The sequence below is a fragment of the Ascaphus truei genome, chromosome 13 (assembly GCF_040206685.1).
Source record: "Ascaphus truei isolate aAscTru1 chromosome 13, aAscTru1.hap1, whole genome shotgun sequence".
NCBI lineage: Eukaryota > Metazoa > Chordata > Amphibia > Anura > Ascaphidae > Ascaphus > Ascaphus truei.
In genome coordinates this window covers 24722667-24735876 of record NC_134495.1, presented here as the reverse complement: position 1 = coordinate 24735876, position 13210 = coordinate 24722667, and the positions used below count along the sequence as shown (strand labels likewise).

General features: G+C 40.5%; 1 protein-coding gene across 4 annotated transcripts in view; it reads right to left on the bottom strand.

Annotated features, from left to right (window-relative positions):
- Positions 1 to 13210, bottom strand: part of MYO18B (myosin XVIIIB) — a 345583-nt gene that overhangs the window by 73908 nt on the left and 258465 nt on the right. For all 4 annotated transcript variants that reach the window (XM_075568959.1, XM_075568956.1, XM_075568957.1 and 1 more), the window contains one exon: positions 1761 to 1874. In XM_075568959.1, the coding sequence (XP_075425074.1) occupies positions 1761 to 1874 (114 nt within the window). The remainder of the gene's footprint in view (positions 1 to 1760; positions 1875 to 13210) is intronic.

Below are 13210 nucleotides of genomic sequence, written 5' to 3'. Positions count from 1 at the left end.
GATGAAGGGGATGAGAAGGGCAGGGGACATGTAGAGAAGGATCTATACTCAGTGGCACTATAAAGATTAGGGCCCATATTTGCTAAACAGTGCTACTCCATAAGACACCTTTCGACACTGGAAGACCAAGCACATCCCGTTCTCCTAAATGGGTGCAAGACACCTTCCGGCAGCAAAAAAAGTCCAGATTCACAAAGCTCTGTTAAGTCGGGACACATTACTTAAAACAAGATGGATTCATGCGTTGCATCAAAGTTTACTATTTGCAAAGACAACGTCTATTCTCCATCTCACTAGCATGGTCTTAACCTCACTTTATTGTAGCATATGTCTCGTGGTCTTTTTCTCACATACAGCCCAGGCTGTAATAAATGTGAAGTCTTCTCTCTTTCCCATAGACTGCTGTTTCCTTTCAGTCGTTTCTTCTGTTACTTTACTTCTTGGCCGTTACTTTGTATCGGATTAAGTATCTTTAATCTCAATCTACTTCTGCCCTTCTTTACTTTGTAGGCATAAGATTTTGTTTGGTTTAACTCTTTCTCTCTCTGGCACAAACTGTCATCAACCCGATTGCTGAATATCAGCAGCTTTAAGGGTCTATGTATAAAGAACATTTTACAGAAAAACAGGGCATTTGTCCCCATGCACCTTTGTATATCAAAGAATTTTGCTCTAATGTTGCCCCATCTTGTGATTTGGGAGGAGTTACACAGTGCACAGATTATAATGAGATGTATCACATTCTGCGTCTCTGCTCCCACTTGCACTTTGGGGAGAGTCAGTAGGAGGAGTTGGGGGAGGAGTTACATGGTGCACAGATTATAATGAGATGTATCACATTCTGTGTCTCTGTCCCAATTTGCACCTTGGGGAGAGCCAGTAGGAGGAGTTGGGGAGACGTTACATGGTGCACAGATAATAATGAGATGTATCTCATTCTGCATCTCTGCCCCAGTTTGCACCTTGGGGAGAGTCAGGAGGAGTTGGGGGAGCAGTAATCACACTTACCTCTACATTATACATAGACCCCTTATAATTCAGCAACAGTGAGACCCTTCAATTTTGGAAGCCCACATAAAAATTAGAGCATTGCAATCCAAGTATTTATTGGACAGAACATGCTGTAAAGATTGTTTCAACTTCGAATTGAGCAAAATGATTGAGTGCCAAGCGTGTCTGAGGTCTCCGAGACTGCTGGTCTTCTAAAGAGGCAGTTCACTTGATAGGCCAGTTATCTTTCAAACAGCCTCAAAACAAATAGCGTAATGTTTATTTCAGTACACTGTATACCAGAATTACTGCAGTCAATAATGCAAGACAAGCAATTGCCTGCCAGCAGTAAAGAAGCTGGGCGTGTAATTCATTTGCCTTCAGATGTTCAAACCCTGAAGAGTCTAACGTACTAAACAACGTGTTGCTGGGTTTTGTTTAAAGCAGTGTAGCGGGTTTGTATCAGATATGAAAAGATTGGCTTGTTTCAATCCTTCACTTTCTTTGTTGCCAAAGTGGCCAGCAACGCACTGGAACAAGTTACACTATGCAACACAAGTTGCCATGTGAACACTCTACTGCAGGCTTTTGGGCCTTTTCAAATACAATGTTAAATTCCATCGAAAACAGCTCGGATAAAAAATAAATAGAAAGAAGGTTGATAATCTGCTTTAAAGTGCATCACATGATCTGTAGCAATTGTTTGTGGGGAATAGCAACTCTACACAGATGAAATGAGTAACATGTACAGTAGGTCAAGTGTCAGTTACCATGTTCTTATTTCTAGAAATGTTCTCGAGCTCCATGTGAAGGCTCTCCATCTCCATGCTCAGAGACTTCTGAGACTTCTGGCCTTCTGACCACCTGGCCTCACTCTCTTCAAGCTGAAAGTTGGAAACCAACAAGTTAGAAAGTCAAACAGCTTTCTCCAAAGCAAAACGTTGGTGTCGGTGTATAATACTGCCATCATTCATCTGCCAATGTTGAATCTTCAGTTACAAAGAAGGCCAGAATCCCTATAGATATGCATGCTGTACTGAGATGTTGGTATTAGCATTAGTATAAAATAATTTAATTTCATTCAAGGAAAAAAAAAATAATGATTGGTAGGAACAAAAATGGCTTAGCAACCGGCCATGGACACTGACAAACACGCAAATACATTTTAAAAGCTAGAGAGGTACTACACTGGGTGAATAAATATGTATACGAAAATAGATTGAAGAAAACAACCCAAAAGACACCTGATTGCACTCAGTATAAGCCATATATTTGACTCTGGTCAAATATATGGTTTATACTGAGTGCAATCAGGTGTCTTTTGGGTTGTTTTCTTCAACCTATTTTCGTATACATTTCGTTATCCCTTGTGCACCTATTTACCACAATAGTTCCTGTTAGGATTAGGAGAGAATTGGGTACCCTCCTTTTCTTATGAATAAATATGTATACAAGTATGCTACCCAAATGTATTTCACTCAAATAAGGGTACTGCAAAGACTGGGGTCTGTTTAACTTTATGGAATAGTGCAAGAGGGCTGCCACCAAATCGCGTGGGCGACCCCTTAAAGCTGCCAGAAGGTGGTATGGCTGGTAGACAAAGGGTATATGGGCCCTCAAAGCAACGTATCCAAAAAACCTGGTGAGGCAGTAGTAAGGGTAACGGATACACAGTTACACCAGAACCGACACCATGTATCATGTGGTGTGGTCACGAGCATACTGTACATATAATTGTGGTAGTAAAAGGGGTCAAATGATACAAAATTGATGGTGTATCAAACTGCAGTACTGTAGTTCTTCAGTAAGTGTAAATAGCGTAAATTGCGTTGTTAAAAAAGTCCATAGGGGTCCACTTGGTAAACAGCTCCTAATATAGCAGGGAAGCTCATTGAGTTAAATGCTCAATGCAAAGCTTTTCAAGCTGTTCCCACAGCTACGAGTTACAATGCTTGTTCTGTGTTCACCTCTGGTGAGAAGACCTGTAGAACATTGCATTTCTGACCAGCAGAGGCTTAACTAGGGGGCGGGGGAAGAAGGGTTGAGCGAGTCAGATGTTCGGGATGCAGCAGTTTAGGGGGCGTAGGTTGAGCAGAGGAGAGAGCAGGATGGCGGCTCAGTAGAGCGGTCTGACCCAGAAGTCAGTCACAACTTTCGGGGTCTACCGCCAGGATGGAGTCTCTCCCCCCCCCCTTCCCTGCTCCAGGTAGGGACTTGTAATTGATAGTGGGGGAGTGAGAGCGAGAATGGGGGGAGGAGGGGGGAGTGAGAGAGAATGGGGGGAGGAGGGAGAATGGGGGAGGAGTGAGAGAGATTGGGAGAGGAGGGAGGAGGGAGAGAGATTGGGGGAGGAGTGAGAGAGAATGGGGAGAAGTTGGGAGTGAGAGAGAATGGGGGAGTGAGAGAGAAGGGGGAGTGAGAGAGAAGGGTGAGTGAGAGAGAAGGGTGAGTGAGAGAGAAGGGGGAGTGAGAGAAAATGCGGGAGTAGTGAAGAGTGGGAGAGAGAATGAAGGAGAAGAGGGGAGTGAGAATGGGGGGGGTAGTGAGAATGGGGGGGGGAGTGAGAGAGAACGGGGGAGGGGAGTGAGAGAGAGAATGGAGGTGGGGCACAGCTGGTGGAACTTACCCTGGGTACAAAAATACCCAGTTCGTCCTCTGACCAGTAATCAAAAGGCAACTTTAGCACAGAATCTAAAAGGGGAGATGTGATGAAGTACTACTTCACAGAAAGGGTGGTGGATACATGGAACAGCCTCCCGAGGTGGGAAGGGGCTATTAGAATGACAGAATTAAAATACAAATGCTTGGGCTAGACCGACAGCTATCGCGAAATATAAAAGCATCCAAGGATCAAAGAGGGTCTGAGGTTTTACAGCCGATAAGGAAATGGGCCAAGCGGTTCTTATCTGTCATTAAAGTCCATATTTCTATGTAACCCTTTCACTGCCAAAAGGGCCTGCAACGCGTCAAAGGCAGTCTATGGAAAGGTTATCAAATGTACACCTACACCCAGGGCTGTACAAACTCAATCCTCAACAGCCATCAACAGGTCAGGTTTTAAGGATATCCCTTCTTCAGGACAGGTGGCCTAATCAAAACGACTGAGCCACCTGTGCTGAAGTCGGGATATCCTTAAAACCTGGCTCTTGAGAACTGGAGTTAGCCATCCCTGCATTATAGAATGAAATATATATATATAATAAAAAGATATATTATACTAAGGAGCCGGGGTGGGCAACTCCAGTCGTCAAGACTCACTAACAGGCCAGGTTTTAAGGCTATTCCTGACTCAAACCTGAAGCAAAGATAGCCTTAAAACCTGACCTGTTGGGGTTCTGGAGGACTGGAGTTTCCCACCCCTGCTCTGGAGTAACGGGGTAGTCCTTTTTGATTGGTGATGCCACTTATTTATGACAAATACATCTTTCCTTATTAGACCATTCACCATTTGTGTTGCTGATGCTCTGTTTTTATTTATGCTGTAATGTTAAAAGATAATGTGAAGTTAGAGAAAAATGGAGTTTCAATGCATCATCAACTGTTTAAGGGCTAGGATCAAAGTGATGTGATGGCTGTGGCATTTTCCGTGGATCAAACACAGGTGATTGCCACAATTAAAAAAAAGAAATCCGTTAAGTATAAGTATTTAAAAAAATGTGTTTTTTTCCCCCAGTCTTTTTCACTATCTATACCTGCAATCTTTTGTGATAGGACTATTTGTAAGCTGTGTCATATACGGGTAAATTGTCCATCCAGATGTTTTTAATTCTGCGCTTTTGCTTAAAGTAATTATGTTGCTTACATCAGCCCAAGAGATACATTTGGAAGAACAACAACTGCCAGAAAATATTAGAATTACATTGACCGAAAGAAAATAGAAATGTATTTATGCTTACCGAGGAAGCAAATGAGTGCAATGTTTTTCATTCAGGGTGATAGCATTTTTCAATGATAAGTTACACTTCTTAAAAAACATTGGAGAAGGCACTATGTGGGACTGTAAGACTAATTCTGTATACTCCGCAGTCCCCATTTGGGCTGTATTCAGCCACAAATCCCTACAGATTTCCAAAAGGGTTTTCTGCCCCAAAAAATGCCTGATTGTTAGTTTCACTGTATATAGCATAGGACCCTAAACCTCTAGGGCCCCAAACAGGCAAATGTCCAAAAATCAGCTGATGTGTTTATTATTTTTATTATTACCATTTTCCCCACTAAAACATTTCATTGCTGGTTCAGTGAAAAGCAGATTGGTAACTATATCCAAAATGCAAATCGTCGCATGTCTCTCCAACAATGAAATGGCAAATGGCTGGAAGGGTGAGACGCCAGTCATCGTGCTACGGGAATCTCTGTGTCCAGCAGCAGCTAGTCTTGTAGGTGCCAGGATCATTTATGCGTGGCACACAGGGTGGAAGCAAACGAAGAAACAACCCTTCATTTTATACACGCTCACATGCTGCATGAATTATTGCTATGAACAGATGGGCAGTTTGAGCAAATGCTAATTCCCTTCTGTTTCGTAACTCCAGAAATGTAAGAGAAACTTTGAAGGTTAGAGCTGTATTTCATGTCCTCGGGGAGATTCCTTATGGGTGCTGAATATAAGTATGATATACACAATGTTAGCCTCCAGAAGTCTTTCTCCTTAGATAATATATACATTACACATACGTCCTTGCTCTGTTATGTGTTTGTTCTGCCTGGTGCATTCTAATACAGTACAAAGTAACAATTAGCAACGGGCGTCTTCCTCCCGGCAGGCAGCCATTCATCTACTGGTATTTAGTCGGGGCTTGTGGCATTAGGATGGAAGGTGGTAGCCAACAGCTGTAATTACGGTTATAGAGATTATTCTTCTATATGTAAAAGGCAACCGAAGAAGAAAGTACTCTGTATGCTGCACTCAGTGAACTTGTAGTGTAGTGGAAGTGGGATAAAAATGAACTTTTAATTGATAAAGTATAAAATAAATGCCAAAGTCGAATAGATACAAGATATAATATATACAATAGATCCAAAAATATATACAGGGGTAAAAGTGTGACAATACCCAGGAACAGAGGATAAAGTCCTGCTTTACTGTCAAGGTTCAGCTAGCTATACTGTATAAAGAATGATGTACACCTGCCCTTAAATAACTGGGCTAGGTATTAGAGAAGGGTACAAGAATACCAAAATACCTGTTCTAGCTGTATAGTGTCACAAGCTGTACAGCTAGACTAGGTAACTGTTACACATGCACTACTCTTGCTACTACTACCTAGCTGGGTGAGGAGTGTTTCTCTCACGTAATGCATTCTACATGTAAAAATGTTTTCGCTTCATCCACAAATCTCCATTCAATGAGAGCTGATAACATCACATTATCTAAAAAAGGGAACATACATTATGTTCCCTGAGGCTTCTGCGTATCGACAATGCTAATAATGTGCAAAAATATGGATGGTGTTGACTGGGTGATGTGCAGTGTTGGGCTTGCGCGAGACATACTTTGGAATCTCGTCTGACCACACAACCTTATTCCACCTGTCTGCAGTATCATCTTTATGCTTTTTTTGCAAACTCCATACTGTACATGATTGAAGATGAATCTTTTTGAGTAATGACTTCTTTCTTGCCACCCGTTCATACAGGCCAGCTTAGTGTAGGGACCGGCTTATTGTTGATGTGTGAACACTGACTCCCAGCTCAGACCTAACCTTGCAGATCTCTCAAGGTCATTGTTGCCTTCAAAAATGACCTCCCGAACCAGTTTCCTGCTTGCCCGGCTGCTCAGTTTGGGAGGGCGACCTGATCGGGGTGGTATGCTGTATCTTCCACTCCTTAGTGATGGACGCCACTGTGCTGAGAGGGATAATCCGTGCATTGGGCATTTTCTTGTACCCTTCTCCTACTCTATGCCTCTCTACCACTTTATCCCCGACTTGTTTCGAAAGCTCCATGGTCTTCATGGCTGTTTTGTTGGGTCACTATGTGAGTTACAACTGGAAATTCTTTATATATGAAATTATCTACAAGTTAAAACACTTTAATTACACAGCGGCTGAAACCATTTTACTCATGTTGTAACCTTTCAAACAATTCATTTGTACCTGAGCTGATTCATGGCTGTAGTAGCAAATGGGGTTGAATACTTATTCAACTTAGATGAACTTGTTTTATCTCTGTATATGTTACTTCTTTATATGCTACACGCGCATTTTCGAACATTATCACGTTGGAGTCGTTTTTGTTGAATCTACATGTAAAGTCTAATTGGAAAATGACACACACACACATACACACACACACACACACACAGAGACACACAAACACACACTATATATTAAGGCAGCGGTGCGCAAACTGGGGGGCGCGAGACTGCCGACGGGGGGCGCGGGGTTTACAGAGGCCCCGCGCGTTTCCCGACGGCACTTAAATTAAGTGCCGGGGGAGCTGCAGGGCCTCTGTAAACCTAACTTACCGTGGCTCCGGCGGCTTCCTCCCTGCGTCGCCATGGCAACGCGGCGTCAAAATGACGCTGCGAGGTCGTGTGACGTCACGTTGCTATGGCAACGTGACGTCATTACGCCGGAGCGCGGGTAAGTTGGGGTTGGGGGGGGCACGGGAGTGAGGGGACAGCCGGCAGGGGGGCGCAGGGAAAAAAGTTTGCGCCCCCCTGTATTAAGGTAATTTAAAAAGCTGATGGAACTAAGAGGCACAATATAAATGCAAGCCATTAATGGGAGTAGATGTAATATTATGATTGATGGTTCCTTTAAAAAGAAAGGAAAAACGACATACGGCAATGTATTTTTGTTGCTAGATAATGCTGCACATCTGTGTATATTCAGAGGGCTTTTGTGCCTTTTTGCTGCTATTAATTTTTTTTTTTTTACAAGCAATTCTCTGGAAAGTGAATTTAACTTTTCTAATCAAATCTTTCTTTACCTTCCAACTTTCCGTTTTGAATAAACCAAATTGTATAAAGAAATACGTAGGAAAAGAAGCCGAGTTAAAATACTGTAAGAGCGGTTTGTGATGTACTGTGGTTCTGCGCGTTATACACAGGAAACAACTATAATTATATTGTATAAAGAAGAACCTTGAGTGGAGAGAAACACATGCAAGGAAAGCTGGAAATAGGGCAGTATGTGTCTGTATAGGTGTTATTTGCACTATAAATTTGCATCAGAGGGTTATAGAGAGCATTACAAAATATTAAATATATAACCATTCTGCTTCATAAGAGATTTCTTAACCTGCTAAATTACCTGATTCCAGTGTGATATAAAGAGAGCTACATTAAAATATTCTTTAAAAAAAAAAAATCAATTTGAACCAAAGAAAATATTTACAACATTATATTTCAATGGTACCTAACCCCAGGCAGATTGAGCCAGATTTACCCAGTAGCCTCTGATTTGTGTTGGAGGGGTTGTGGAGAAAAGGGAGATATCTGGTGGACATGTCCAGCTACTGTATACAAAAGTTTTGGTCTATGATCCAAAATACCAACTTTAATATTACCGAGTTAAAAATCCCCGTCGACCCGCTGGTCTTTCTTCTGGCCAAGCCAGTAGAAGATATCTCACCCCCTTGAGACTAATTTCTTTTATACTAACTGCGACCAGATGTTCGATAGCTGCAGCATGGAAGAAAATCTCCCCCCCCGCCCCCCACCAGACAGACAGACAGTAGAAAGAAGGGTAAATGAAGTAATCTTTATGGAGAAGTTGACGGCCCATCTGAAACAGACCACTGGTGAGTTTTTTTAGAACTTGGGACTCATGGCTTCAGAGTTAAGAAAATTAAAGGACAGCTGGAATCGAGGATTCCTATTTTTACCCACAAATTTGTCGATAGGTTTTCAATTCAAGGGAGGATACTAAAAATCAATAAATATTTTAAGGTAACTCTGATTAGGAGTTGGCTTTCGGATTATTGTGTAATATTTTTTACTGGCTATCGGTGGATGGGGAAGACAGTGGACCCCCCCTTCCCTCCTCCTCCTCCTCTCCCCCACCCCCCTCTCCACCTCTTCCCTTATCTCTCTTCATTTTCTTTTCCTTTTCTTTGTTAGTTGTTGTTTCTTAGGCTGCGCTTTTAGCGCCGGCGACAGTGCATCAAAACACATGCATTGCAGCCGTCACATGCGCATATAGTTAGCGCGACGCGACGGAGCAAAGGCTTGGTCGCGATCGCTGGAAGTCATCTAAATTAGATTTTTCCATCGACCGTCGCCGGCACTATAAGCGTAGCCGTACAAAGTATGATTCCACTAATATTTACTACTGTCAGAAGTAGGTTGGGTGAAACCTAGTGTCCCCCTAGCCTGCTCAGGTCCACATACAGGGGTATACCCTAACCAACGTTTGCTTTTCTATGTATTCTATATTCTTGCCATGTTATTTATTTACGTCATTCTGTTATCCTCCCTTCTGGTTAGTATGGTACTGTATTTTGTTTCCTGATTATTTTTGGATTATGTGATATTCTGTTCTGAAAACTTAATAAAAAAATGTGAAACAAAAAAAAAATCAATTTGGTTCCACAATGCCATAGAGAATAATCTCTCATCTACAAACTGTGCACCGTATCCTCACTTTGCTCCTTAGGTCATTATATCGTCAGGTTTGTCTGGTATTATCGTTGTCTGAGGATATAACAGGCTTTTTCACTTATCCCCTGTGCCTATAGATCTTCCCATACCATACTGCCATCGACAAGCGATGTGACACTCATCAAATGAATGGTATGAGAACTGTGCCCAAATCATAAGGGATCTGAACTCATCTGCATGACAAATACTCTCATCTATGACTGTGATGGTATTTTGTCATTGTTCCCCTTTGTCTTTCGTTTTCTTGACAAATGATGCTTTTTAAGAACACAAACAAGAGAAGTGTGTATACATAGTATTACTTTTCACTAAGCAACTTGTGCACTCACAATTTTTCCTTCATAATGTTCAGGGAGTTTAATTTCTGTTTTTTATTTTGTTTGTGCCCGTTTTAATTGCACTGAATCGTAGCTATAGCACAAATGCTGCATTCATTTAACTCTTCAGGCACTTTAACATGTCCCCTTGTTGTTCAGTCCCAGTCTGCTTCCTTCTCTTGTAATAGTAAAGATCCACAAGACAATAAGAAATAGTATGCTCCAGATCCACAAAAGGTTTTAGCACACCGTTACTCCCATTCATATAGATGGGAGCACAGACGTTCTAAAGCTTAGCACCCCTTTGTGGATCTAATCCTACTGTATGTGTTTAGTGTAGGTACCTGCTTAAATGGAGGATGGGGTTAGAAGGACTAAATAATTTTCTGATAATAAGATCCAATTAAATTACCCCTTTGTTATAGAGACCTTGGGTCAAAACGTAACATTTTGACTAAATACTGTAATTGCAAGCCAATGTGGGAGAAGTGCTGTTTTTTTTAAAATTTGTTTTCCAAAAATGCACTGCATGGCCAATTCCCTTTCCCAAGCAGCACTTTGGAAGATACAGTGTTACTGATGCATTATCAATAGTGTTTATTTCGCACAGCTGTCCTGCACGGAGAAGGGGACATTCTTGGTGGCTGAGTCCAGGTCAGTACAAATCTAACGTGAAGTTCTGCTGTCGTGCCACAGCTAAAGTGCAACACTGGTACTGTATGGACGGTGCTGACAATAACTGTTTAAACGAACATTTGCACTTTGGGAGTTCTTCTCGTGTGTGATTTACACGTATAGCTTTTGATTTTCAAATCTCTCCGTGGTGCACAGAATCAGCCAGGTTTCTTACCAAGCAACAAAACTTCTCTTTATAGTCGGCTATGTAGTTTTTATATATTTTCATACGGCTACTGTGTAAGATATTAACACAGTAGCCATCTGCGCATGTTCATAGCTTCTCACAAAAGGCTTGTAGGAGAACAACAGTATCCCTACCCTTTTCGCAGAAAAAAGCACTATATACTATATCTTGCTTGCATAAGCTTTAGGTCAAGCTATTGTAGCATAACGATGCGTTATCTTCCAATAACGCAACGTTATCCCAGCTTTAGCGTTACTCCTCTCCAGACCCAAAAATAGGGCTTTTGCATGTATGTATATCTTTATTTATATAGCGCCCACAGCTGTACTTGGCGCTTTACAAGAGAGACGGTACCGTACAGGGAATTATAGTACCACAAGGGCAACAAATAAGATTAGACAATAGGAATGCAAATCCCTGCTCCAGAGAGCCTACAATCGAAGTGCTTTTGCTGAAGTGGAGAGATAAGGGAAATAAAGTATAATATTTAAATGCCAGCATGCCTAACTGTGGCTTTAACCCTCTCCAGACAACATAACGTAAAGTCCCTGCGGTAATCTAACGAATTTAGTGAATGGGATATAATATTATAATGCCTCTTCTGCTTGTCATTATCGTTAACGTCTGTTCTGGTTAACGCTATGCCGTGTACGGAGGACAACGTGGCTTCACGTTACGTTATTGTACTTTGCGGATGCAACGTTAGTATTAATGTGTCGTGAAGTTAGGTTGGCTTAACTGAGCTTAATGCATCTAAACCCCCCTACCAAGGAACTTATTTCTAATAAGCCCAGTATGTGTCAGCTTGATATGTATGGGAGTGTCAATCGGAAGAGTCTTATCATGCTTACTGTATGTATGTGTATATATATATATATATATATATATATATATATATATTGGGAGGTATCAAATTCTGTATCTGTATCATAAACCTCTCTGACTAACCAACATAAGAAATTGGATTAACAAGCTTTTTCAATGCCCGAGGCAGAAAATGGAGTGGCAAACTTTTCTTTAACCTTACGCGCCGACTTTGGCATCTTTTTCAGGCCACCACACGCACACTACAGTATTTAGGTGTATTTATGCAGGAGCCACAGACGTGCCAAGCAAAGGCTACATTTATAATTGTTCTTCCCATTGATTTTGACTTTGTCTCCAATTAAGCCTTAATTGATTAGTGTTTGTGGTAATATAATTAAACCCATAAATCGGTCAATAATTAACTTTCACAAATGCAAAAAAAAAAGCTGAATTACCGGTACTTGTCAAGATATATATATAATAAATATATATATATATAATAAATATATATATATATAATAAATATATATATATATAATAAATATATAATATATATATAATAAATATATAATATATATATAATAAATATATAATATATATATAATATATATATATATATATATATATATATATATATATATATACACACACACACACACACACGAGCCAACGAGTATTCTAAAACTTGCCAGGTACATGCTGGGTACATTTCAGTGACATTTCTGCAGAGGCTAATGGCCCATCGGATTAACACAGCAGGGGTCCCTGGCAGTCCCATTCAGTTTGAATGGGACTGCCAGGGACCCCCGCTGTTAATCCGATGGGCCATTAGTCTGTGTACAGAAATGTGTGAAATGTTGCAGCATGTACCTGGGGTTTTTTGGTGATTCCCCAGGTTTGTTTTAGAATAATCGTCGGCACTACAGTACAGTATATATATATATATATATATATATATATATATATATACTGGCTTTTGTCTCGAAACGTTGCACAGATTCTATTGTGTGTATCTTATGATGTGTTCAATAAATGCATCTTTATATTTTTCTAATTTTGGAGTGCCGTTGACTATATATATATCTGCACACACTAACATTGATGAATAAAAATATAGGTACAGTGTTCATATAGTCTGTCTTACATATACTGTTGTTATATATAGTGTTGTTGTCCTCCCTCTCCCTTTCTAATGCAGAATACACAATACTAATTGATCAGACACATCTTATTACAGAGACATGTACAATCTTTGTTCAATATTAAAAAAAATTGATTTACAATATATGTAAATTGCCATATTGGCCAAGTAATAGATCAGAATAGAGTAAATCCAGAATGAAGTTTTATTAGATAAGTAATGTCAAAATGATGACATATGTCTGGCACGGTAAATTAAGCATTTGTAAATGTAATTAAAAGAAAACCGAAGTAGATCTGCTTAACATTTGCAATATTAAATGACCTTCCCCTTTAATATAATATAATTATGCATATCTTATGCTCAACGCCAATTATGTAATTGCTAAGATGTCTTTTCTCTACATTCCCTGCTTTCAATGACTTCAATTACAACGACGGTCTGCGAATCGTGGAAAAATGTGATGTTTGAAAAACAAACTTCCAAGG